This window comes from Branchiostoma belcheri, unplaced genomic scaffold (assembly GCF_001625305.1).
Source record: "Branchiostoma belcheri isolate BF01 breed outbred unplaced genomic scaffold, Haploidv18h27 scaffold538, whole genome shotgun sequence".
Lineage (NCBI taxonomy): Eukaryota > Metazoa > Chordata > Leptocardii > Amphioxiformes > Branchiostomatidae > Branchiostoma > Branchiostoma belcheri.
This window is the reverse complement of record NW_017804174.1, coordinates 1-25753: the sequence shown is the minus strand read 5'-3', so window position 1 is coordinate 25753 and position 25753 is coordinate 1. Positions and strand designations below refer to the sequence as shown.

The window sequence follows — 25753 nt, the reverse complement described above, 5'->3', positions numbered from 1 at the left end:
TGGTGGCAGCTGCGGAAAAATTAATTTCTTAGCGGTAATGATAAGCTTGCACTTCAAAAGTGACCGCGAAAACCGCAAACATAAAATTACAGTGAAAAGATCTTAGCATTTAGACACACCATTTGTACGCTCCTCACAGTTCAGCCCCTGTTTGGGTAGCTACTGTAACAGTAGTCTGCCCACCCAATAACAACAACAAATGTTTGTTTGTGCAGAGTCGATGACGTGTGCACCGGGAAGAGTTCCGCTGTGACAACCACCGCTGTATCCCTGAACGCTGGCATTGTGACTATGACAATGACTGCGGGGACAGGAGTGACGAAACTTGGCTGTCGTAAGTACTGGCTACTTTCTGTTAGTTTGCAGGCACCTTACAAATCCTACTCTCCAATCAGAGTTTTGGCTTCGGCTTATTTATAGTGTTTTTAGGTGTTTTTATCGGGCTTTCCTTCCTGTACTGGTACTTTTTTACGCCAGCGGGTGGCAAATGGTATTACTTGATATACTAAAATTTGTTCTTGTTTTCAAAATACCCTCTTGAAAAGGAGACACAAAGTCGCTTGGTAATCTCTGTTATTGCCTGTGCATATATATGTATTAATCTGTTGTAAACAAAATATAAGTCTAACATTCTACAGCCCATGTTGCTATTTGACCAACTGCTAGTGTCGAATGTATGTGCTTTACAGCTTAAGCTGCTACGTGACAATACGTACATTTTAGCTTATAATATCTTGTATGATTCTTTCCTGAGTTAAAGCATTTTTAAGATCACTGTTCACTTCACATTCAAGTTATTTTGTCTTATATTGTTCACATCATTGATGTTTTTCCACATGCAAACATTACAGAAGGCAAAGGTTTTTGATCTTGCTCTGTTTACTGATGTTTTGTCATAACAATGCATGGACTAATAAGTGAAATGCCTAATTGCTTAGAATTCACACATTTTGTTTTCAAAAATTCCCTCTGGAAAAAGAAACACAAAGTTGCTTGTAGTGTCACCTGGTAATCTCTGTTTTTTGCCTGTGCATATAACGTTATACGTATTAATTGTTTTTAGGAAATATTGTGACAAAATTCCCTATTGTACCCTATTCAGGGAGAATGCACATACATTGTACGCTTTCTCTACCTATAGCTATATTGTATGAACATTTTGAGTATTGTGCTATAAAGTTTGAACATATTATCCAGAATCAGCAGGAAAGTGAGCTGTAAGAAAATGACAAGTAGACGTTGATAGTTAATGCTTACTAGTTTTTTCGAAATAAAATTTGACACTGTTGTGTTGGTGTGAACAGCTCCGCGGGAGTGCAGTGAGAGCGAGTTCCGCTGCGGGAACGGGCGCTGTATCCCCGGCAGGTGGATCTGTGACCACGACAACGACTGTGGCGACCAATCAGACGAGCAGTCGTGTGGTGAGTAGAGGATTCGCAACTTCCACAACAAACGAGTCATCCTTTTCATGACCTTCCTTTGTCACCTATACAAGAAGTAGCAAGGCCTGCTATATTTTAACCATTCATTAACCTTTCGACCAAGAGGTTGGGAGTTCGAATCCCAGCTGTTGTTGCTCACCCAACATGCTCGCTACTAGTGAAGTGTTGCAATCCTTAGGATGAGATGTTACGCTGTTGTCAAATTTCATTGTGCTTATTGAAAAAACTAGGGGACTTTTCCTGGTACAATAAACCTGTAAATACTGTACATACCAGGACTGTCTGTTTTCTTTGTCACAACCAGTGGGAGACAAGCTCTTCAGTGAGCTAAAACTGGATCGAGATCACGTTCTTCAAGAGCTATGTGATATCTGTCATTTAAAAGTACAGAAAGGGGTATTGGATAAGATTTTTTTACTGTTTGTGCCCCCAGAGGTGATGAGTTGTGCTCCTGACCAGTTTGAGTGCCAGAGTGGACACTGTGTTGACCAGAGGTTTGTGTGTGACGGCGACCGCGACTGTCGGGACTCCTCGGACGAGTTCAACTGTCGTAAGTACACATGTGTCTCTCTCAGAAACAGTCAACTCAAATGTAGCTGAATTTATCAGTGAATTGAAGGCCCTTCATTTTTCTAAGAATCATACTAGACTACTCACAATTACAATGTACCTAAAATTTGTGTCTTCTGTTGTAAACAAAATAATTATACATGTAAGTCTAATATTCTACAGCCCATGCAACATATGTTGCTATTTGACCAACTGCTAGTGTCGAATGTTAATGTGCTTTACAGCTTTAGCTGCTACTTGATAATACGTACATTTTAGCTTCTAATATTTTGTATGATCCTTTGCTGAATGAAAGCATTTTTAAGATCTCTGTTCGCTTCACATTCAAGTTTATTTTGTCTTATAACATAATCATATTGATTTTTTTCCACATGCAAACATTACAGAAGACAAAGGTTTTTGATCTTGCTCTGTTTACTGATGTTTTGTCATAACAATGCATGGACTAAGTGAAATGCCTAATTGCTAGAAATTCACACAAATACATGCTTGTAGCACTGATTTCGTAAAATCAGCTTTTAGAACATGAATAATAGTATGTAGGACGTTTAGCAAGCGGGAGAAAACTTTTTTTTTTGATTGCATTTTAAACTTAGTAATCACTAATTAGTAAAATGATTGAGTCTTCACATACATTTTGATACATGTATGTTGTTGAATTTCAGCCACGAGATACCCAGACGGTAGCTACTGCCCAGCTAACAAGTTTGAGTGTGACAACACCATCTGTATCCCCAAAACATGGCGCTGTGACGGGGACGACGATTGTGGGGACGGGTCAGATGAAACCATGCAGATTTGTTGTAAGTTGAATTTAACAACAAAAATTACCAAAAGATTATGTGTAGTTTTTGTCAAATTCCCAAGAGGTCTAAAGTATCTAGCTGAAATGCAGCTGTCTTTACAAGCCAATAAGGAATTATCAATGAGTGTTGATTGGTCAAAAATCATTCAGGTACGTCATTCATGAATCATGATTGGTCAGGAATATCCAGGTCCACCATTCATGAATCCTGATTGGTCAGGATAGGCCAATTATATGAGGTCCTTGTTATTTTAAACATTCCAGGAATCAGGCCTAATTATTCAGTACTTGCTGTTGATCTTTTCACCTGCTAATGTTGTATATTGGTATACAGTAGATACACAGGTACCCATTTCCCAAATTTTTTACTGAGTCTCACAAATTTCTTCAATTATAATGTAGATGACAGTCTTAAATCTGCCTATCCCCATTACAAATATAGGATTGGTAGGCAAATGTTTGCTCAAGCAAAAAGTAAAGGTTAAGAGACACTTCTGTCAAAAGCAATCAACATCCAGCCTGAGTGAATCTAGACTCGAGGCCTGATTTTCATCTCAGTGCGTTTGAGAGAATAGTACCACCCCTTCCATGGTTGCCAGTTAATTCCATCTCCGTGGTCCTGATGAGCCCCGGCTTGGTACAGGCCATTCAGGTTGGAGTTATGACAGTCGCTATACCACCAGGCACCGTGGTAGGTCCGAGCACAGCTGGAGCCAACGCTGTCATTATCTCTGTCCTTAGTTGAGAAGAACGTTGATGAGTGACGAACTGTCAAAGCATCTCCTAAAATAACACAATTGAGTTAGTATGAAGACCATGGGTATAAAAGAGATGGCACTTTGTGTGACTTTCTACTTTCGAAATTTATCTAGTAGACATACATGTAGTTCATACTGTGAAACCTGACTATTTGGAACAGAATAAAGCTTGTACAATTATGTCTCCAAATTTTATTCCGCAAATAATAGTGAATATGTGCAAGTAACATTGTACACGTATCAAAAGGCCTATCAGGGCACTAACAGTAAAGTTACATGTAGGTCAAAGGTCCCAGAAAAGGTTTTGTCATTTCCTGTCTTTGATTTCCTGCTGTATAATGCATGTCTGATATGGGAGCCAATGGGAAAATGCAAACTTGACAGAATCAGCGAGATATTCACAACTATAGTAAATCCCAATAAAACAAGAAATGTACACACAACTTAAAAAAACCTTTCATGGAGTTATGAGATCTTTAAATTCTTCTTTATACATTTGTACCTGCAGTTCCTGAAAATCCCTCTACAGTCAGTCTGTACATGTGCCCTTCATCCTCCACCCTGAAGGTGCTGTACTTGGCGAAGGCTGAGTTTCCCTCAAAGTCGTCCATATCGACCCTTAATTCATATCCTCCCTGTGCAGTCAGGTGGTGGATATTGTCATTACCTGTTGTGTTGGGAATAAGCAGTGTTACTAGTTAGGCCATGTTGATTTGATTATATGGATGACATCCTCTGGGAACCCCAAAACTGATGCGCGCGTGCGAATAAAAAAAAAGTTTTGCAAAAAAAAAAGTTGCTTTCACTATGAAATCTACGTGGTCATGAAGGTTGAACAAATGGCACAGAATATGTTATGGCGAATAATCTACTCTTCGAATTCATTTCTTTACATTTTTGTCTTTTTTCCTTTGATTTTGGCATTCTACGACATTGGTATCGTTTCTAAATGTTTTCCTTGCAACTTATGGTATATTTTTGCTCATTTAGCAACTGTTTTGCACGATTTACAGTATGGTTGAAAACTTTTTTTTTTGGAAACGGCCGAAAATTCATGCGCGCGCGGATGTCATCCATATAATCAAATCAACATGGCCTTAGCTTTGAAAACTTATTTAAACAAATTTCGTATGCTGGGCTCCATATACTTTTTTCTGCATACCTGCACTGTTGAAGGTAACATTAAAAATTACCTGCACCAGACAGATTTTATCTGCACTCAAAATGTAAAAAGTGTGGGTCATATTAAAACCATTGCCATTGTTTTACACAAGGTAAGTGGTAACAGTCAATGCAGAAAATGAAAATCCACAATCATCATATAACGTTATATTTGTATACAAACCAGGTAGACATTAGAAATAGCTGCATAGCTCCAATTTTACCTGCACTAACCAGTGCGTATTTCAAGACCTGGTAGGGAGAGGACAAGAATTTGTACATATTGATGGAAAATAAATTAAAAGATTTGTCCCTTACCCAGCCAGAATTCCCCTCTGAGGTCCCCAAACCCTGTCTTGTAGGCCTGCCAGTCCAGGTAGAAATCCACTGAACCATCCTGACGCCTTTGGAAAACCTAAGATGGAAAGATGTTATTATTGAATTTTTTGCTCCTTGTGCTATAGGTATTGGAGGTAATATATTGTTTTTGTGAACAACATGACTCAAGGATCATTCTGATATCTGTAAGTAGTGTTATATTGTTAGGACTTAGGTGTTGGCAAAATTCCGAAATGATGTTATTGTCCCCCTGTGACTTTCTAAGGTACTGCAGCAGGAATTCTGGTTTTGATATAGACCAGTATGTGAAATTTGAAAATTTAAGGCTACAGATACATCAAATGAAGGAGATTTACATACCGTCCATCCTCCCCCATCAGTGTCCATGTCACAGTAGACATGTATAGGACTGATGCCCCCTCCAGTGGGGTAGATGGTGTAAACCCCACTCGTGTCGTGTCCGTTGTTCAGAAGTTCCCAGCAGTTATGAGGTCCAGTCACCTTGTCTGTATGCAAACAAACAAAAAGCTCCATTGTCAAAAATTCAAAAACTGGAATTGGATGTCAAAATTAAATGTTCTTACAATTCTTTGTTTGGGGATACCAAATTTTCTCAACTTCTGGCTCATTTTGCATGGACATGTGTGTTTTCTCTGGTGGGTGTGACCTACAAACATGATGTATCTGCCTCAGTCCCAGCCCAAATTCTGGACATATTGCACAGTTGTGCCAAAGGGAGGCCTGGTGTCTCAGGTGATACAAGATACACCATACTACATGTAGTACTAAATACTAGTAGTTAATACTGATGATCAAGATCCAGCTGCAGGAACATGCAAAACCATGAGCTTACATGTAAGTCTGGATGTGTTTATGCTATACATGATTGTACATGTTTACACATCTCAGGCATTTTGCCCTGCCTAAGTCCATAGTTCATGTTATGCTAGACTACAATGTACAATGTATGACAGTCATTATAACCTTCATCAATTCAGTACCTGAACTTGCACTTCTTCTTTTTCAGAATCTGTAGTTTATATTCACGTTAAGTATGTTATTGTGTGACAGTATTTGTGTGATTTTGTGTGTCTTACAGTAAGAGTAGCTAACAAAAAAACAAAGTCAAAGTACCTTCCAGTTGCTGCAGGCTTGTAGTACACTGCTGTAGTGTTATCTCCTGTTGCTGGATAGTCGTGGCCTGTTGCTGCAGAGTTACCTGCAGCTGCTGTAAGGCTGCAGCCTGCTGCTGGATGATGCTGTCCTGACTGCTGACTGTGGCCTGAAGAGCCTCCACTGTGGCCTTCAGATCACTCTCAGCCTGAAACTGGTTAAAAATGCTTTGTTTTTGCAGATGCTCAGTCAGGCTACGAAGAAAACTATCTAACTCTTGGGAATATTCAAGGAATCTGCTAAAAACACAAACAGTCACTTAATATAGCATGGTTGCATGTTTCAGGGCTAATCCTTTATAAGTTTAGTTTCAGATTATTATGTACAATCATGTAATGTACATGCGTTTGTACTCACTTCAGCCTGCTCCTGTTGAGCTAGCTGCTGCAGCTGTCCATCCAGGCTGTCAGTCTTGTTCTTAAGCTGTTCCAGCTGTCCCTCCAGGCTTTCCTGTGTGCTCAGGTACAGCAGGAGGTGGTCCAGCGCTGCACTGGGCTCAGAAGGACAGCACATTGCGCACTGTCCAGTGACTTCATTGTGTGTTGCTGCTGTACCCTCATAATCATGGATCAGCTCAGGGAGGTTTTTGACAGTTGCTGTCCCTCCTTGTTGCAGCAGGGTTAGGACAGCCAGAAGCACCAACCATCCCATAGTGTTGCTTGTCAGAAATAGTCTGTGAAATTCTCATAGGGTGTTTATGTAATACATGTATGTATACATCAGCGAAGTACCACTCCACATTACTGTGTAGTGGTGGATCACAAGGATGTATAGAGTACTAATACATGTAAGTAGTTTTGATGGCTGTTGGTTATTTACACAAGGCCCAGTTTACTTCTACAAAGATATTTTAATCAGGTAGATTGTAAAAGCTACCATTAATAATAATAGTTAAACATAACAATGATTCTGTTGCCAAACTTTGAGCACAAAACCGTTTGCAATGTTTTGATAAATTTGAGCTTTGTCAGACAAGTACTGAGTACTTTCTAGTGATGGCTTTTGTCTTGATGTTTGTTACGTGAATGTTTGTTGAATGAACTCTGGATTTGTTATGGCAAGCAGTTGACATTTTTGCTCTTAGTTAAGGGCTTGTGTCAGAAGTAAGCAAATTTACTACGAAAGTCTGTTGCTTCAGCAAATGACTATGACTATAAAAACCGATTAATGACTTTTTTACCATGCCAATTTTATGGGTTGGCCTTAGCCTAATGAGTACTTAACCAAATTACTCCTGGGTACAGAAGTATTGTTTTGGGTTGTTGAGTCTCTGAGTTTGTCTGAGTGTCCAGATTAGGTTGACAGCACATGGGTGGGTGCGTAAACAAGGAGGTCAAAGGTCTTAGAATCTGGCCAGATGCCATCAGGGGAAAGTCATATTTTTTCCAGCCAAGGTTTTCCAGAAGTTTGGAATTTTCGATTTCTTGATGTAGTATGTAATTCTTTTAGTAATGTATTATGTATGTTTTCTTTGCTTTGAAGAGTCACTAGCTCCTCACCTAAAATACTTTCTGTAGACCTGTCTAATGTTGTGACAATGTGACTGTGTTTTTCCCCTCCAGACCAGATTGACTGTCCGGAGGAGACTCGCTTCAGGTGCAGCAATGGTCCGTGTATCCCTCGCTGGAAACTCTGTAACCTCAGGGATGACTGTGGAGACGCTAGCGATGAAAACAACCACACTATATGTACGTCAACAAATGTTATTTCGTTGAAATATATACATTGTCACACATAGCCAAATATGGACTCCCAAACACTGCCTAGCTCCACCAACCATGGTTAGGAGTAGGTCGAGTGTAATGTAATGTAAGTGTTCAGCTGTGAATGTTTAAAACTTTCAGGTGTTGAGGTTGATCTATGGTTGGCTGGTGTTTTTGGAGTAGAGTGGGGCATAGTTGGCAGTCAAATTTGACTCAAAATGAACTCAAGTTCGATTTGATTTGTATTGAATGGTAGGCATAGCCTATCTGGTCAGACTACTCGCAAACTTCAACCAACCTTGGTCGGTTACGTTGATGTTAGGGGATTGTGTGACAGGCTTCAGTTTTTGATGTTGTCTTGTCTCCAGGCCAGCCAACTCGCCAGAACTGCAGAGATAATGAGTTTAAGTGTGAGAACCACAACTGTGTGTCCAGCACTAAACTGTGCGACAATGCTGACGACTGTGGAGACATGTCAGATGAGTACGGCTGTAGTAAGTATATCACAGAAATATTCATTTATTAAGATGTACATGTACCATTAAAATACTGGATACTGCTACTACTAAAGTTGTGGTAGGATTGACATAACAGGTGACTTTCTCTGTTGTACATGTACTGAGCAGTTTTATTAGATATTAATCAAAACTTCCAAATCTGTGATTAGAGAATACCCTGATAAATAGAGGCAATAACCTACTTTAATTTTCTTGCTTTTAAATCCAAATTTTGCTTTATTTACAAGCCAACATGACGGGAGACTTGTTGATCAAAGGTTTTATTTTTCAGTTTATTTTACTTTTAGATTTCAATACTTTTGGTATGTTTTGCTCTACTGATGATTTTTTTTATTTTGAATATTTTTCTGCCTTTTTTCCTGATTAAGGCCACACCAATTTCATCAATTGTTTTCTTAATTCTTCACCTTAATTTTATCTGATTTGCAAAAAGAAATTTCAAGTTCTGAATCAATTCCAAAATGCTCATGTTAAAGTACCATCACCACGAAAAACTCCTTTCCAATCCTATCACAAAACCAAATCCAAGCTCAAATAAAGATACTTATAATTTAGAGACAGAGATATAATAATGTTCACAAACTAAAAGCAATTTTGTACTTTCTATTGTAGACAGTAACAATGAGGAGAGGAATGAGTGTACAGATGGAGACCATGGATGTGAGAGGAACTGTACAGATATCCAGGGTGGTTATGTCTGCTCATGTGGACCTGGGTATACCATATCAGCTGTGGACAGCAGGTCTTGTGGAGGTAAGTTTGGCAAAGCTTGTTTAGATCTTTACATTCATTTTATATCATGTATCTTGAAATGTACTATGTTACATTGTTCCAAGATACTCTAAGATGTTCTAAGATTATACAAGATGGCTGAAGGTCTTTAGAAATATTCTTACTATTGTATTAAACAACAGAAACAGACAGCAATATCACTATATATATTACTTACTCTTGTTTTTGGTGGATGACCGCCCAATTGCTGACAGATGATTGATACGAAGGTCAAGCCTGAAGGTGACCCAGCATTGGTCTGGTTAGAGTAAGTGGTGGGCAGTATATGGAGGAATTCAGGAAGTGGCAAATTTACATCATGTTCCACTACATTCATGAAATCCCAGAACACTTTTTGGAAGTCTGAAATCTCCTATTTCTGTTTTCCAGATGTGAATGAGTGTGAGGTATTCGGCAGCTGTCCTCAGGGCTGCAGGAACAACAAGGGGTCGTTCCGCTGTGTCTGTTCCCGCGGCTTCAGACTGGAGGGTGCCGATGTGCCTGTCTGTAAGGCTGCCGATGGTACGTCAAGACAGAATCATCCTACATGTATAATCTGCTAATTAGACTAATTTATGAGTATACAGTATACAAGAACGTACCTACTTCCACATGTAGTGTGCATGAGTTTAAGTTAAAGTGTATACAAAAAGTTGCTCATGTTATATTCTTACATGACATACATGACAAGCCGTGTCAGTGTGAATGTCCTTCAGCACCAAGGACAGCTACGTTAGGGGTAGCTGTGTCAGTGTGAATGTCCTTCAGCACCAAGGACAGCTAAGTTAGGGGTAGCTGTGTCAGCGTGGCAGCAAGGACAGCTGTGTCAGTGTGAATGTCATTCAGCACCAAGGACAGCTACATGTAAGTTAGGGATAGCTGTGTCAGTCTGAATGTCATTCAGCACCAAGGACAGCTATCACTATGACTTGCTCATAATCAAGGACACACACACAAGTTAGTGTTAGAGAATCAGGGCGAATGTTAACCCTATGGCCAGCAATGTGGTCATGGTCATTATTCAATATAAACCATTTCTTCATCCCTGATGTTTCTGCCCCCCTCCCCCAGGTCTTGTATACTTCACGGACACCTCCTCAAAGACTATCAAGCGAGCGTCCCTCCCCACGGACCCCGCCCACCTTGGTATCACCCAGGACCTGGGCATCTCCGACCTGTCTGAGCCAGACGGCATCGCTGTGGACTGGGTCTCTGGGTAAGGCACTCTTTTTTTGGCTACACCTTGGTGGTGGATCCAATAGCATTGTATTGATCTGCATTGGACATAGCCAATGGCTCTCTACACACTATGGCTGCAACATGATTCTAAATATAAGATTCTACATCAAATATACTAAGTCATCTTGTTCTTTTTTTTTAAGGGATAGTAGTCAACGGTTTTATTGGGATAAAAAGAGGCTGAAAACATGTCTATCCCCCATAGCTAAGAATTCCTGAGTATGAATTCAGTACAAGTGTGGATGCAAATTGTACTCATGTACTGAACGTTTGATGTGGTTCCTCTCTTAGCCTTCTGTACTGGACTGATGCGGGCACCAACAAAATTGAAGTGTCCATGCTGGATGGGCGCTACAGGAAGACCCTCATCAGTAACAACCTGGACAAACCTGCAGCTATCGCTGTCAACCCTGAGAAGGGGTACGTAAACCCCTCAGTGTTTAACATGCTATGTATTGATGGTTTGGAGAAAAACTTTCTCAGTCTGCCATTATGAACATTTATCACATTCATCAGTTTAAGGATTGATAGATTTAGTATTGTGATGATGTGACATTTTAGCTAGTAATTTACTGTATATTCCATGTAACAAACTACTACATGGGAAAACTTGTAGGTTTATGCCGGCCTCTCCATTTCTCTCCTGCAACTTGCTACATAATGTAATTTAACAACACAGTGTCTGCTACATCACCAGTTACCATGGTGACAACAGTCTGGTCCAGGTCGTTGACATTTTTTGTTTGTAAAAGATGAAGAAGAAACAGAGCAAAAACATGTTTTCCTTCTGCAAAGAAACATAATTATAATCTCTTGTACCTTTCCAGTGTGATGTACTGGACAGACTGGGGGGCTGTTCCGAAGATCGAGCAGGCCTGGCTGAACGGGGAACAGCGACAGGTGGTGGTCGGCACGCAGCTCGGCTGGCCGACAGGGCTGACCATCGACTACATGAACAACCACCGCGTGTACTGGTGCGACGCCAAGGAAAATGTCATCGAGTCCATCAACTGGGACGGCACAGACAGACAGATGGTTCTCAGTGGAGGTGAGACATACTACAAGCTACTTCACAGTTTGAAGTGTACATGTCTAATGTGATGCATTGTGGGAATTGTCTGGCCATTTTTAGTGTATTGTCAGGAGCCTTCAACTTCCCTATTGATTTTATAGTATGACTCCACAGTTGTCTATGCAAATGGTAGATCCTGTAGCAGCGAATTTCAAATAAGCTGCTTCAGGGTTTAAAAGCATCCAGTGCAGGTTGGCAAAACTGGATTTTTTGGTCAATTTTTTGGTCATGTTGTAAGTTGAATCAACCCTTATCCCATAGCATACAGCATACTACCCATAATGTCTGTGAGGCAAAAACATGTCACTGATGGAAAATGGTTGCTTGTTTTGTATCGTTGGATGGTTCTAGCTATTTATGGGTTGCCTGACCATGTTTTATTGCTGTTTTGAATGCAGCTCTGGAGAATCCGTTCCGACTGGATGTGTTTGAGGGAGAGCTGTTCTGGACCACCCAGACCACAGGTAACATCTACCACCAGGACAAGTTTGGCCGAGGGGTGAAAGTCCTGCTGCAGTCAGGAATCAACCTCCCCACGGACATCAAGATTCACCAGAAATTGAGATACGACCAGGAAGGTTAGTGTTTTCTTGTTTTTGTTGACTCTCAGCATGTTTATGTTAGGTGTATCTCCATTCAATAGTACCTACCTTCGTGTACTTGTAGTCAAAGACTTAGGCCTCAGCTCTTAGTTCAAACTGATGCGATTTCTGGTCATCTCCAAGTTCTTGTATGCCTTGGAATGCTGGACTTGATGTAAGGATAAGGAGAATGAACCAGCACAACACTGTGAAACATTACAAAAAGCAGAAAACTGCTGGATCTTAAATATGTTAGGGGTTAACACAAACTGTGGGCAATAGAGGACCTGGTGCTGACAATGACACAGCAGTGTTTCCTCTCGCAGTTAATATGAGGTTTAAGTAGAATGTGCCTTTAGCATGTTTTGGTCTGTTAGATTGGCAGTAGCTATAGGGTAATAGAGATGATAACTGTTGTTGTGCTTCCTCTCCCAGTGAACACCAGGTGTAAGGAGAATGTTTGCAGTCACATGTGTCTTCAGATCCCAGGTGGATATCGCTGTGTGTGCCCGGATGGGTCTGACTTCTTACCTGACAGCCAGACACAGTGTGATGCAGGTAGGGTTAACTGTCCAAGTGTCACAGTAATGTAGGTAACTTAACTATCCAAGTGTCACATTAATGTAGGTAGCTTAACCATCCAAGTGTCACAGTAATGCAGGTACATGTAGGTTTAACCATCCGAGTGTCACATTAATGGAGGTAGGATTAACCATCCAAGTGTCACATAAATGAACCATCCAAGTGTCACATAAATGCAGGTAGACTTAACCATCCAAGTGCCTGGCACACTTACAATGTATCTGTATACAATGTAATTCATGTATTGCAAAAGGCTACACTAGAGAATGAAATTGTATCAAAAGTTGCTTGTTAGATATTTCCAGTGTCTAAATTATTAAATTTTACATGTATTTAGTAGTTTGACTAGAATTTCACCAAAGTATGTTTGTTTGATTTGCAGCTATTTCTGAGCCCATCGACCCCCCTCTTGTCTGCTCCTGTGTGAATGGAGGAGTCTGTGTCATCAGCCAGGGAATACCCAAGTGCAAGTAAGTTCAAAATTTAGCCACTACCATTAGGAAGACCACTCAAGACCTCGTAAAGTGTACTTATGTGAAAGTTTCCACAGAAGTTTATGTCCACTTGCATGCATGTATGTCTGTCTATGATATATTTCATTTTTATCAAAATTGATGTGAAGATTCAGTGAAACAGTTTGACAGTACAATGTACATACATGTTAGTCCCCTGTCCATGTGTTTACCCTGCCTAAGCTGATGTATCTGTGTTGACTGTTCTCTACAGTTGTCCTAAGGGATACCTGGGTGATAACTGTGAGCTGGGTGCCTCCAGCAGTGGACCACCGGGAGGAGCAAGTAGGATATCTTTTTTTTTTTTCTTCTTTTTTTTCAGGGACACAGAAATGTGGTTTTACCACTTTGGAAAACATGAAAACTAGTATGACTTTTCTTGGCAGACTGTCTGTTACATTACATGTATAACAAAAACAGTAACTCAAGTAACTGGATATGATTTTGGAATTGGTCAAGAGGTGTCTTTTACATTGTGGACATGTTTTACTTTTCTGAAAAATGCAATAAACCCATACCTCTGTATGCCTATAGCATGAACTACAGAAACACAAACACACACAAATGTACTGAAAACAAAACCTCCATACATGGTGGTAAAATCTGTGAATTAATTATTTGAATATCTACACAAACCATGCATATGATGTGTTTTTATAGACCATTTGTTGATTTGTTTAATTTCTTATTGTTCCAGATGTTGCTGCAGTTGTGGTTCCCCTGCTGCTGATCCTGATCATAGTTCTGGCTATTGTTGGTTTCTTCTACTACAAGAGAAGGTGATCACCTTTCGGTTTCTACATGTATCACTTGAGGTTATGCATATCCACATAAATACTTGCAAGATATACAACTTTATATTTTTTATTCATACTATTATGGAATCAGAGCAATTATGGCCACAATGGCTACTTCTTAACCTTCTCCCTGCAGCGTAACCCCATAACCTATACAAATTTGGTGCCAAACAGCTGCCTTAGCAGACTGAAGGTTGATATATTGGAGCTGGTGACTAAAAAATATTGTCATTTTTTTCTCACCCTCCCAGAGGAGGCACCTTGCCCCAGCTGCCCCAGTTTTCTGATATCCAGCTGCCCAGGCCGAAGATGCCTGACATGTGAGTACTGCTAACAACTAAGTAACTTGCTTGAGCAGGGTAGCAGAACGTACTGCACAGTGAATCCCGTGATGTATTTTGCATAGCACTTTGGCTGAAGGGTTTTATCCATAATTATATGAAGTCAATATAATATGATGATCTCTGAAAGGTTTTCATATCTTATTCAGTTCTGTGATGAACCATATTTTTTTCTCTCTCAAAATTTGACAATCTCTTTCCTTCTTTCCTTCCACCCTCCTCTCCTGCTGTGACTCAGGGGTGGCTTCGGTTTCAGCAAACTGCCTCGATTCTCTGACCTTCCCAAGCCCAATGTCAAACTCCCATGGCTGTAAGTATGCTGTACACTGTCCTGTACTCAACCTCTGACTGTTCATGTTATAGTCATCGTAGTCAAATTTTAGTTTGATTTCTAGGAGGAGACTGAGCCTGTTAACAAGCATGAAACATAACTTCTAGATGCTGTAAAAACATGTAAACTGTCCTGTACTCAAACTCTGCCTGCTCATATTTAGCCAATTTTAGCTTCCTTTCTAGGCCTAGGTGGGGAGAGCAACCTCACCTTTGGATATCCCTCGTTATTGGCTGCAAATAGTTTTAATACATCACAAATGCTGCATGTACAGAAGTCAGTTTTTGAAATTAAGTGTCCATTTTGTTTTACATACAATAATGGACAAAGTGACATGTTATTCAAACTATCATACAACTGAATCATTACAAATACCATTATATATATTTTTCATGTTTTTGTGCAGCTTCAAGTCAGGGGTAATAGGTGGTAACGGCACCACGGGAGGAAGTGTGTCATTCCGAGATGGAACAAACGTCCAGGAGCTGGGCACGCCGTCCTACATGGGCTACGACGATCAGGAGGCACTAGGGCCGGTAGGTTTAAATATCTTTTTTCTGACCAAAGTAAATCAACAGCTACTAAGGTGTGTGACCAGAGGAATTGTATCAAATGACTGAAAAATAAGGGTCCAGTAGCACATAATGTATTAGATTAGTTATTTAGGTTATTTGACTCTGTACTGATCCTCTTTGAACTGCTAGATTATTATCAGCTAGTCTGAGACTTCCTAGTACTAGAATGAAGTCCAGGAGAAGTTTGTACAATGTACTCATTTTGCCACGTCTTTGTGTTTACATCTATAATCTAACAACAGTTCTATAGCCGTGTATCCCTTTGGACTGTTTGTCTCCCCTTCAGCCATTGGACGGGATGGGTGGGGAGAAACCACCAATCACGTTCTCCAACCCGATGTACCAGGAGGTGGAGGGGGTGATGGTGGAGGCTGGGCCTCTGCCGGAGAAAACCGGCCTGCCCGCCGACTCCCCGGTCGCCCCTCCCCGGACCCAGCACGCCGCGTCGCCACCTCCCGCCAGCCCCCCTCCCGCGTACTCGTCCCGCGAGACCAGTCCAGTTGTGGACCGGGAGGATGACAAGGCAGGGCTGGTGAGCGAGGCATGATGGGAAGGGAAGGAACGAGTCTCTGATGATGCCAATGCTTGCTGTATAATCAGTGTTACCCATGACACAAACCCCACACACACAAAATGTCATTTTTAACCCTTGTCCTGCTGGAATTTTTTTACACAATATTTCCAGATAATTTGATGTCATGTAGACCCTTGACTTTTTTGGCCGTGGTGGCTGTGTGATGCGTTGGACTAGAAATATCCCCAAATCGTACACATACAAGGGCTCTATATAGATGGTACTGTATGTACAACCCATATATGAGCTCTGCAGGACAAGGGTTTTAAAACAAGTTATTTTTTGGTGATGCCTCGGGGGAAGAGGCTTTTTGGCTTTCTTTTTACACTGTGTGGGTAACAAGTTCAAAGCAATACTTGTTTTTGGTAAGAATGAATCTTGGAAGAGGTCTCAAAACCTACTGATGTACGTAATTTGTTTTTGACTTTGGAGTTTTAAAGATGCATGTTTTTGGTGTTACAATGATTTTTTCATCTGTCTTGAAGAGTGAGTTTTCTGTGAGGACCAAATTCAAAAGTTTTCATCTTCACAAAAAGCAACATTGTTCAGAATTCAGATTAGACTACAATCTCTATTTCCACAATAATCAGTTATGCTGCCAGAGTTTTTGACTTGCAAACTTCATGAAACATTCCCCAAATACTGTTATCGTTCCAAAATATTGGTCAGAACATTACAGTCATTCAAGAAAAACATAACTGCCTAAAAAACAACAAATTACTTTGAATTTGACGCAATCAAACTGTGTGCAGTAGATGCTGATGAGGTGTAGTAATAGCCGTAGGGCTTGGCACTTTTTTTGGCATACAAAAATGGCATTTTGAGGCTTTTAACTTCACATACATTGGAGCTGGAGCTATGGAGCTGAGATCACACTGGTTGACCTTCAGCCCAATTTCTTGATCGCTGAAGGTCACCAAATTTTACAATCGATAGACAGTTAAGTGTATTTTTTGCCTGAAAATCTGTCCTATAACTTTGAATAGGGCTGCAACTGCAAACGTCAGATTGTTGTGTATCAAAAAAAATCACCTAGTGATCGAGAGGACACTGGTCATATTCATTTCGAGCAGACTCGTCAAGTGACTTATTTCCTGCTACGTGACACCAGCTTTAAGTGCCTTCTCCTCTTTGAATCCAGACCTTGAACATGATTAAATCACTTATTCCATAGACTACCAACTACAAAAATCATTATCAAAATCCATTTAGTTGGTCTGTTTACAAAAATATCAAGAACTGCTGGTAAAAAATATACTAGGAAGATTTCATTATGCATACAAATCATAGGACCTGGTGTACTGTACTTCATACTATTGACATATCCACTAAAATTCAACATCTAATTTGCATATACCTGCTAGCACTATAGAAACAAGAGTGCCCCAATCTCACTACATGTATAATCCAAAATGGTGACTTTTATTCAGAAAATATCATGATGATAAGAGATGAATTTAAATGCAGCATGATACATATAAAGATTTATATACGAATATATCCACCCTGCCAAAGACATTTTAACTAAAGTTGTCAATTCAAACAAATTGCAATCAACTTTTATGAAAGTCAAATTATACTTTAAGTATAATATAAGAGCCATATCTACCAAAAAATTTCATGCTTGACAATTTTTATTAGAACTATCAATGGACCAAATGAAGCATGTGAATATGTTAATTGCAGAATTGAATATTTTTATAATAAATATCATAAGAGAATTGTGTGGACAAATCATTAGGAAAGGCAGAACTATAGGTGGCATCTATTGCAGAAAGATCATAGAAGTGGGGTTAGATTGTAAGTTTTCTCCTAAATTCTTAGAGATACAGAAATGAGGAAGATTACTATGATACTGAACCGTCCAGACATACTATGATTTGTACAGAATGATTCGTAAGTATGATTATGAAATTGTACAGTATTTGAGTATAGCTGTCAAAGTTGATGAAGTTGTTTTACTTTTTAGTCACATGCACATTGGTACAAGATGTACTTTAGCATGTTTTATAAAGTTACAACATAGGAAGTTTCAACACTAGATTGTTTACTGATTCAACATATCATTTTTAGTGTTTCTCAGTCTTAGATTTTGTGTTACTTTCTTCGCTTTAAAATAGAACCTCTCTGATCCAAACCTTTTGTGGTGGCCATGTCTTTTGTGTGTTGGTTCCCTTCATTACATGTTGCGACGTAACGTTAACCCGATTCTGTTGTGTGCTACACGATAACTACGATGGCCCATAGGTACATAAGCAATTTAACAACATCTCCCATTCTTGTTAAAATGTCAAATCTGTGTGGTACCTTTCCTTTTCTATGACTTCTAGTATTCGACTTTCAGCTCTTGTGGGAATTCCTGTAGTTTCTAGAACTAATATTGACAAAACCATCGAACGTCAGAAACAATAGTGACGTCATGAAAATCCCACCGCCTTTAACTAATAATGACGTCATAAATTCCGTAACAAATGGCGTCATGATGAATACAAGGTAGTAACGCTTTTGAATCAGTTTTTCACGTAGTTAAGATAAGTTCAAGTGCTCTTTTTTATAATACCGGATGAATTATGGTTTCCTCTATCCAAAATGAGTTAGGACTATGTTGTGACGTGACCAAGAGGGTGATCTATTATTCCGTAACAAAACGACCACGTTTATCAATGCGTTGCCATAGCAACGAGGAAGAAAGGTACTAACACTACAAAATACATGGGTCCAACACATGTAGTCGGCTCCCAGTTCCTTGACCTGGGGTAAGCCACTCCTATAATACCATAAATGGCCTTCTAGGCGTGACTTCATACCGCCCAGGGGAGACGTCGGTTGGCAGGCTGCCCCCAGTAGTGACCCACGGCGTACAAGGAAATTCCTAAAGCATTGAATACTTATGATGTTTGTTTCATGTACCTTTTAATTGGGAGGGGGGCAGGAAAATTTCGAAACATAACACACCAACAAAGACATTTTCATCACGATTTTACTTTACTGAGTTAATGCTTTGTGATATATTGGCATTTAGCAACCTCTGGGATACATTCCGTTACGTGTACTATCGACCAACAACACCTTATTAGATTAGTACGCCCCCTTTGTCCCCCACATCACAATTGTGGCCCCCGTTACACCTGCGCCCTTCTTGTTCGGCTCCGCATCGGCACCTGTGCTCTCAATCACAGTTTGTTTACCCGAGGACTCTCTACCAGTGCCTCTTGTAGATGCGGGTGTCGTTGCGAATCTGTCATGCACTTCATGCTACATTGTCCATTATACAATAATGAGAGATCGGAACTTTTTGGCAATCTTGCAGATTTACTTGGTCATCTTGTCAACCTTAATAATATGTCAGATAATGCTAAACTGCACTTCATTCTTAGAGGCTCCTCAATGTTACCCTCTATGTACAACTTTAAAACGATGCAACTCACTCAGGTTTACATTGGAGATACTAAGCGCTTCTAGCTCTGCTTGACTGTTTCTAACAGTCAATTAGATATAGAAGTCCAAATACTACGTAAGTGTTAATGGGCCTAAATTCTCCTCCTAGCTCTGATTGGCGGATGTTTTTCCGGCAATGAGATATAGGAGGTTACCATGTAATCTTATCTTTCAAATAGCTCTGTTAGCATTTAATTTAATATCTTAATGTCTTGGGGTGGTGGGACTACGGTGCACATGTCAACTTTGTATATTTAAATGTTAATTGTACCTTTTTTGTGTGTGGCGCTGTTAATATAAGTTGTTAACTTGAGTGCAGCGTCACACTGTCCTTGTTATGTCTGTATGTTTTGATGAATAAAAAAAAAACAAACGAGATATCACCCCAAACTACTCACTAAACAGCAGAAGTCATGTAGCCTGTACACCGGGCAGCCATTTTCTTCAAAACAAGTTCTATTTGCCATGCGTAGAAGATATAAGGTCCCTTTTTATCAACCCATCCCACCCATTTTGCTTGAAATTGGAACAGTCCGTCTGCCAAGCCGGTGCAGGGGGAATGCCGCCCGGCCTTGGGGCCGTCAGGCAGGGCACGTTAAGTGTCACTGCAGCTGTACTAGTTATAAGGGTCGAAAACAGGGGTTCTATTTTGTAGTGACGAGTGATGAGCTATTGGAAGGGAAAGACGAAAATATATATTGCCCAAGGAAAACAGTCCTGAATTACTCTTCACCGAAATCTACCTGGTCTCCAGTGTTCACGTCCGTTTGATAAACTCTGCGTGAAGGTACGTGTGGGTTTATTTTTGTCGGTTTTGTTGAAACAGTTCTCATTAAATGTAATAACCAACTTATCCAAAATTTTGCTGGTTCTTTACAACTAAGCAGAGAAGCATGTATTCGTTGAAGGTTTATGAAATGTATATGTATTCAAATGTAACGTAGGTTTAAAACACAACGTTCTGGAACATTTTGTTTTTACAAGCAAGATCTGTCTTTGCGCAGGTTTCATTTGTTTCTATATATATTAAGTAAACCAATATGTATAACTTGTTACATGTATCGTTACGCAACGTTTTGCTTTTTTTTCTTATTTGCAGAATAAAGCGGACTACCTTACGCTGTACAAGAAAAAGACGTCTACGGCCCACGATTGAACATTTTCCTGGCCTTAAATTCGCAGATGGCCTTGTTTCTGATGAATTCCAAACTCATAACAGTACGGTAAGATGGAATCTTCCGAAAAGAGACAGACGTCTGAGCCAGGCCGTGAGTCAGTCCTGGACATAGCAGACGACACGAGGGTCTGGATCGTCCCTGAGAACGAGTTCGACCCACAATTCCTGGACCAGCTGTCGTTGGTCTCGTTCCCAACTCAGTCCGAGTGGATCGTGTCGCCGCCGCATCCAGGACAAGACGGGCTGGCATTCTGGATTCCTGTCAAAGACGACTCCAAAAAGAGCGGGAAACGTAAGTTGAAGTCGCCCTATTCAGTAATTCGTCCGACTGTTCCTCCGAAAAGAAAGGAAGGCTATCTACCGAAGGCTCTGGCGGGGGTTGTGGATACTCTGTGGGCCTCTCGTGGTTTTGCAGGACACCTGTCAGCGTTGCTGAACGATACAACACGACCGTTCGCGCCTCTTCCATTCGAACATGTGACTCAGCTTCGAGCTAAGCAGCAAGTAACAGCATCACCTGGTGGAGACGGCTGCACAGAAATGTCAGGCGTAGCAGAAACCCGTATAGTGGACCCAAATTTGTCCAAGGCAGTTGCAGATATTGTAGTTGAGACAAACTCGGGTGCCTCAGAGAAAATGCGTGACGCAATAGATCCGGTCGTTTGTACTCCGTCATAGTTTATTGTTCTAGAATGAATAAATGAACAACTGCAACTGATTTTATATGGATAAAACACAAAGTCTTGGAAGTGTAACCATCTGCTAACAGCTTTATTTCGATTTATCTGATGAACTATTACATGAGGATAGACTTTATCATGTACTTTTTGAAATCAAATTATATACAGCCACAGTACTATCGAATGAGCAGTGGGCTTCTTGGTCACGTGTTTAATATGTTTATAACTTAGTGATGACGACATAGCCTGGACCGTCGTTCCCACCGTCCGTTGCGACCGTCTCGTTCCCAGCCGAAAACGACCCTCCGCCACCTCCGCACGCGTCACTCCAGTTGTCTCCCCTCCCTCCCCCGGAGTACCCCCCTCCTCCTCCACCCCCTCCCCCGTTACCAAAACTACCCCCTCCTCCCCCGAACCCCCCTTCGGCACCATTCACATACGGCCTTCTTCCCACACCCCCTTTAATGTATGATCCACCCCCTTCCCCGCCGTAGGCCCCGTCTTTCCCACCGAAGTGCTTCGAGCTCGCCCCTCGGGAGAGCAGGCTCCCTCCCCCGCCGCCGACGTTATCCCGGTCCCCCTCCGTCGCGCCGTGTCCCTTCACTCCGCCAGGGAAGCTCGTCCCTCCCTTGGGGGTGTATCCAGGGTTCCCCTCGCCAGCACCCGTCCCGTCACACCGAGCGTTGCGCGTCTCCTGGCGGTTGCCGCCCCCTCCCCCTCCGGCGATGATGAGCGGAGTGTTGTCGATGCCCGTCACAAATGTACCGCCCCTTCCTCCTACTCCGTGACTCTCCTTATTCTCCGCTCCCTCCTGACCGACAAGGATCTTAAGTAGTCGCCCTGTTCAAGAAGGAAAATGTAATGTTTAGAAGTCTCAAATGAATGATGGTATTTGATTAAGAATAGCAGTACAGAAACCCATAAAAACAGCAAGCGTCGGAGGGCTGTACCACACTATTACCCGGCCCCATAATCCTTCTCGGCTGATAGGGCAGTAAAATTTTTCTCAACAAGCATGACGTCTACGAATTATGTATCAAACGTAAAACACGGGTACGTTTCACGAAAAATTTTATTGCGCAAAATGTGAAGATTCAATGTGATGACTTCAGTGACCAAAACTATTGTATTCCCTGTCCTTGGTGCTGAAATCGTTACCTTTGATAAGTTCCAACGAAGCCAAGACCACAGCACCTCTGCCTCTGGTTGTCTTGTTGTCAGCCTTCCCCCAACCTGCTGCTGCACCTATACCAACAAACCAAAGTATCACTCGGGATGCATCTTACTACTATATTTGTATGTTTACTTCGCATATCGGTGTAATGATTTGGTAGCAATGAACTTGTCAAGCTTGGATAAAAAGTCAAAGCTCTGTCGCATCTGCTAACTGGCCAGGCCGTCACTTGACGATGAATTTCGGCCACTCTCTCATTGTTTGAACTTCTAATTATGATAGATCGGTCTTATATAGCCCCACCTGCGACTTCTAGCAGGTAAACTCCCGTAGCGGGCACCGTGAAGACCTGGACTCCGTCCCGTAAGTACACCATCCCCTCGTGGTCCTGTCCGCGGTAGTGGCTGCCCAGGGTAGTCGGGCCCAGGCGGCCGGTGGCCCCGAGGGTTGTGAAGCGAGCCGTACGGAAGGGAAGAACTTCATCGTCTGTGAAAATAGATAATCCTTTACCTTGAGGGAAGAAATTATAATTTTGTAATGTACAGTAAAATATATTTTTGCTTGAACTAATATGTGTTTGTATGTGTGTGTTTGTGTGTGTGTGTGTGCGTGCGTGCGTGTGTGCAAGCGCGCGCGTGTGTGTATAGATTTATTAGGACTTTGAATGGTGTAAACTTTATATTTTTTATATACATGACTTCAATGAAAAACGGCATGCAGGCCGATTTGAGCTTGCCATGAATAAAGAATGGTTCAAATCCTAGATTATGAAACAGGAGGTAGGTAAAAGTTTAAAACGACACCCATACCATATTTGGGGAGTTGATCATGGCACCTGCCATCTGATTGACAGTAAAGGCGTGGTTTGCTCAGGAAGGTGGACAGAGTTCTGTTGTCATCATCATCACTGTTGTTAATTTGATAGAAAATCCCATACGCCTCAGCTGCCCCATAGTTAAGACACTTTGCTTGAGTCTGCTGACAAAAACAAATATGACGGAACGCTTTAAACTTGAAGAGACGTTAGAAATTTACATTGATATGCGTATATGTTAGCCAACTATCGCTAGAATTATATACATCATACCACGAAGAATACCACTAAAACTAGGCGATAACTAATAGAACGTTGAAATCAACGTGTTTCAATCCCCCCTCAACAAACTATGAATTGGAATCGTCTGAATCAGTTCATCGGAACCTAACCTGGCCAAGGTCAGCTGAGGCATTTTCGCGTTCAGGTAAGACATTTTCGACATGTCAAGTCGGTTTCCAGTATAAAGACACCTAGTCCTCGAAAGAATAAAGGTTTGTAACTGTCTATACACCTTAATACCCTCAAAACTTCGCTGTTTATCGTACGTGAAGGCACATAATTTTCGAGGTAGTAAGAGACCTTTGCCAGCGAAGCATGCGTGGAATTTTGTCGAGTTTACAGAATATTTGTAACAACATTTGCAGTTTACCGAACAATAACACCAGCGACACCTACCGTAAGGTCTGTGCATAGCACTCTACCAACGAAGCACAGCGACAGGAGAAGTGGAAGCATCTTCGAACAGCTCTGGTATCTTGGCAAATAGGTTTTACTCGAGCTCACACTGCTTATACACTAGTATTCAAATCGGTGACCCCGCTGATAAGAACTTTCACCTTTTACCCAACCGGTTCTACAACTTTCTAGCACTGTATGACAGCGCCTCACAGCGGATATTGCGAGCTGTGCAGGCACTGGTACTGAATCAGATGTAGTTCAAACCCAGCAATGTTGCGACCCGGTTAAAAGTCAAATGTAAGAAATTTTACGACGAAAGTTTCCAATTCGGATACATTTGGGCGATACATTCTTTCTTAGATGGTGTATCGCGCACTCTTTGGATCTATTTGTTTGTCTACGTTTTTCTGTTATCTACCTTTCTGTAGTCGTTGTTGGTACGTACATACAATATATGCTTGCAAGCCCTTTACCTAGGGCGTAATCAGCTGTTTTAGCCCCACGAAATTCGTATCCGGACTGCTAGAATTGGTCAAATGCAACAATATAGAGCGTAATCGGTGTAGTATACGTAAAGCGTAATCATATGGTGCCTGGATTTAGGCGAAGCCCCAAAAGCAACGCTTAGCCGCTGCCGTTGTGAATTTAGCTTAGAGCATTGTTGACCGTACGGCCTGTACCCCCTTCAGAGCATGCCTAAAAGATTTGTTTTCCGTAAGCCTTGGCAAACTATTACAAATTCCTGTATTTCGTGGACGCTCAAAAATCGAGCGCGCGTATGCATGCATATGCGTTGTGTTCACCATACAATATTGCGTGTTTAACATTGTGCGGATGGCGTTCAGCACCAAGGACGGGCACGTTTGCACGGAAACTTGTTGGTGAGTATGCCTGCAAGCCTGGGGCGTAATCGGCCGTTTAATCCCACATAATTTGTAGCCAGACCACTGATATGCTCCATATGCAACAACATATAGCGTGTATAATCGGTGCAGTCTATGAAAAAGCGTGAAATTAGCTATATAAGTGCCTGGATTTTCGTGCAGGTGGAGTCAGCTAGCCCGAATGCAAGGTAACATGTAGCCGCTGCCGTTGAACTTTGACAGTTCGACTCCTACCTTTCTCAAGAACATGCCTATTTTCTTCCGTAGGGTTTGTCAAGCTTTTACAAGATCCTGTACTTAATCACGGACGATCAAAAATCGAGCGCGCGGTTGTGGTTTTCACCATAACTATAATCACTATGTGTTTAACATTGTGTGGATGGCGTTCAGCACCAAGGACAGGCACCGTTTGCATAGAATCATGTGGCGGCGCCGCCGAGGCTGACTGAATTAATAGATTTCGGCTGCTTTACTTTGGAGATACCTATAATTGTTGCTGCTGACGGTGCCTGTGTGTAATTTTCACACAAACTAGTTCGAAATTTTGGACAGGGAGCCATTATTTTTGTGAGGGGATTGATTTTGGCGGTAAAGTAGTTGTGGGTATCAGGTTAGTAATTAGACCAACTGTTGTACACGGCTGTGTAAAAATCACAGTGGTACAGTCCACTCAGCCTGTGTCTGTTGGTGCCACGCGGTTGACAACTAGGAATTATTTCTCAACCTTTTGGTAAATTTTCGGATTCCAGTTCGAAAAATATTCTTTCTAACGTGTAGAAGAAATCTTAGGGGATGTTTCTACTGCGGAGTTGTGCCGTTTTCTGGATTTTTGGCGAAGAAAATGCGGATTTCCTGACGTGGTGGATTTTTGGAGAAGACGAGAAATGGCGCCCAGTGGAAGCGTGGCGTGGTCGTGGGGAGGGCTGAGTTTTCACAAGGTAAGACAACAAGCCGTGTCATAGAATTTATTTCCTACAAACTGATAAAAAGACGTTACGATATATTTGTGGTCAATTTGTGTGATTTTGAGAATGCAATGTGCTGGTTTTTTGGTCGGTTTT

General features: G+C 41.3%; 4 protein-coding genes across 5 annotated transcripts in view; 2 read left to right on the top strand and 2 right to left on the bottom strand.

The window, feature by feature from the left end:
• Positions 1-17983, top strand: part of LOC109481046 (low-density lipoprotein receptor-related protein 2-like) — a 25965-nt gene extending 7982 nt beyond the window's left edge. The window contains exons 10-29 of the mRNA XM_019783520.1: positions 216-334; positions 1305-1421; positions 1876-1992; positions 2678-2815; positions 7811-7936; positions 8320-8445; positions 9082-9222; positions 9631-9762; positions 10312-10456; positions 10771-10899; positions 11307-11527; positions 11950-12129; positions 12568-12690; positions 13097-13184; positions 13441-13511; positions 13924-14005; positions 14275-14343; positions 14603-14674; positions 15102-15231; positions 15557-17983. Of these exons, the coding sequence (XP_019639079.1) occupies positions 216-334; positions 1305-1421; positions 1876-1992; positions 2678-2815; positions 7811-7936; positions 8320-8445; positions 9082-9222; positions 9631-9762; positions 10312-10456; positions 10771-10899; positions 11307-11527; positions 11950-12129; positions 12568-12690; positions 13097-13184; positions 13441-13511; positions 13924-14005; positions 14275-14343; positions 14603-14674; positions 15102-15231; positions 15557-15817 (2587 nt within the window). The 3' untranslated portion in view covers positions 15818-17983. The remainder of the gene's footprint in view (positions 1-215; positions 335-1304; positions 1422-1875; positions 1993-2677; positions 2816-7810; positions 7937-8319; positions 8446-9081; positions 9223-9630; positions 9763-10311; positions 10457-10770; positions 10900-11306; positions 11528-11949; positions 12130-12567; positions 12691-13096; positions 13185-13440; positions 13512-13923; positions 14006-14274; positions 14344-14602; positions 14675-15101; positions 15232-15556) is intronic.
• On the bottom strand, positions 2824-7797 carry LOC109481047 (ficolin-2-like). Its single transcript, XM_019783521.1, has 6 exons — positions 6606-7797; positions 6210-6402; positions 5436-5581; positions 5055-5151; positions 4078-4242; positions 2824-3600 (listed from the first exon to the last, which is right to left on the bottom strand). The coding sequence occupies exons 1-6, from the start codon at positions 6897-6899 to the stop codon at positions 3347-3349; spliced, it is 1149 nt and encodes a 382-aa protein (XP_019639080.1). The 5' UTR covers positions 6900-7797; the 3' UTR covers positions 2824-3346.
• A 1677-nt stretch (positions 17984-19660) lies between the features above and the next one.
• LOC109481049 lies at positions 19661-21318 on the top strand. The gene is made up of 2 exons (XM_019783524.1): positions 19661-20069; positions 20382-21318. Exon 2 carries the CDS (start codon positions 20511-20513, stop codon positions 21135-21137), a length of 627 nt encoding a protein of 208 aa, XP_019639083.1. The 5' UTR covers positions 19661-20069; positions 20382-20510; the 3' UTR covers positions 21138-21318.
• A 35-nt stretch (positions 21319-21353) lies between these two features.
• Positions 21354-23936, bottom strand: LOC109481048 (glycine-rich cell wall structural protein 1.0-like). 2 transcript variants are annotated; one of them, XM_019783522.1, is made up of 5 exons: positions 23806-23936; positions 23123-23291; positions 22617-22799; positions 22298-22384; positions 21354-21979 (listed from the first exon to the last, which is right to left on the bottom strand). In XM_019783522.1, the coding sequence occupies exons 1-5, from the start codon at positions 23863-23865 to the stop codon at positions 21360-21362; spliced, it is 1119 nt and encodes a 372-aa protein (XP_019639081.1). In that variant the 5' UTR covers positions 23866-23936; the 3' UTR covers positions 21354-21359. The 2 variants fall into 2 exon arrangements, with proteins under 2 accessions (XP_019639081.1, XP_019639082.1); XM_019783523.1 differs by having other exon boundaries at positions 23123-23288.
• Between the last annotated feature and the right edge of the window lie 1817 nt (positions 23937-25753).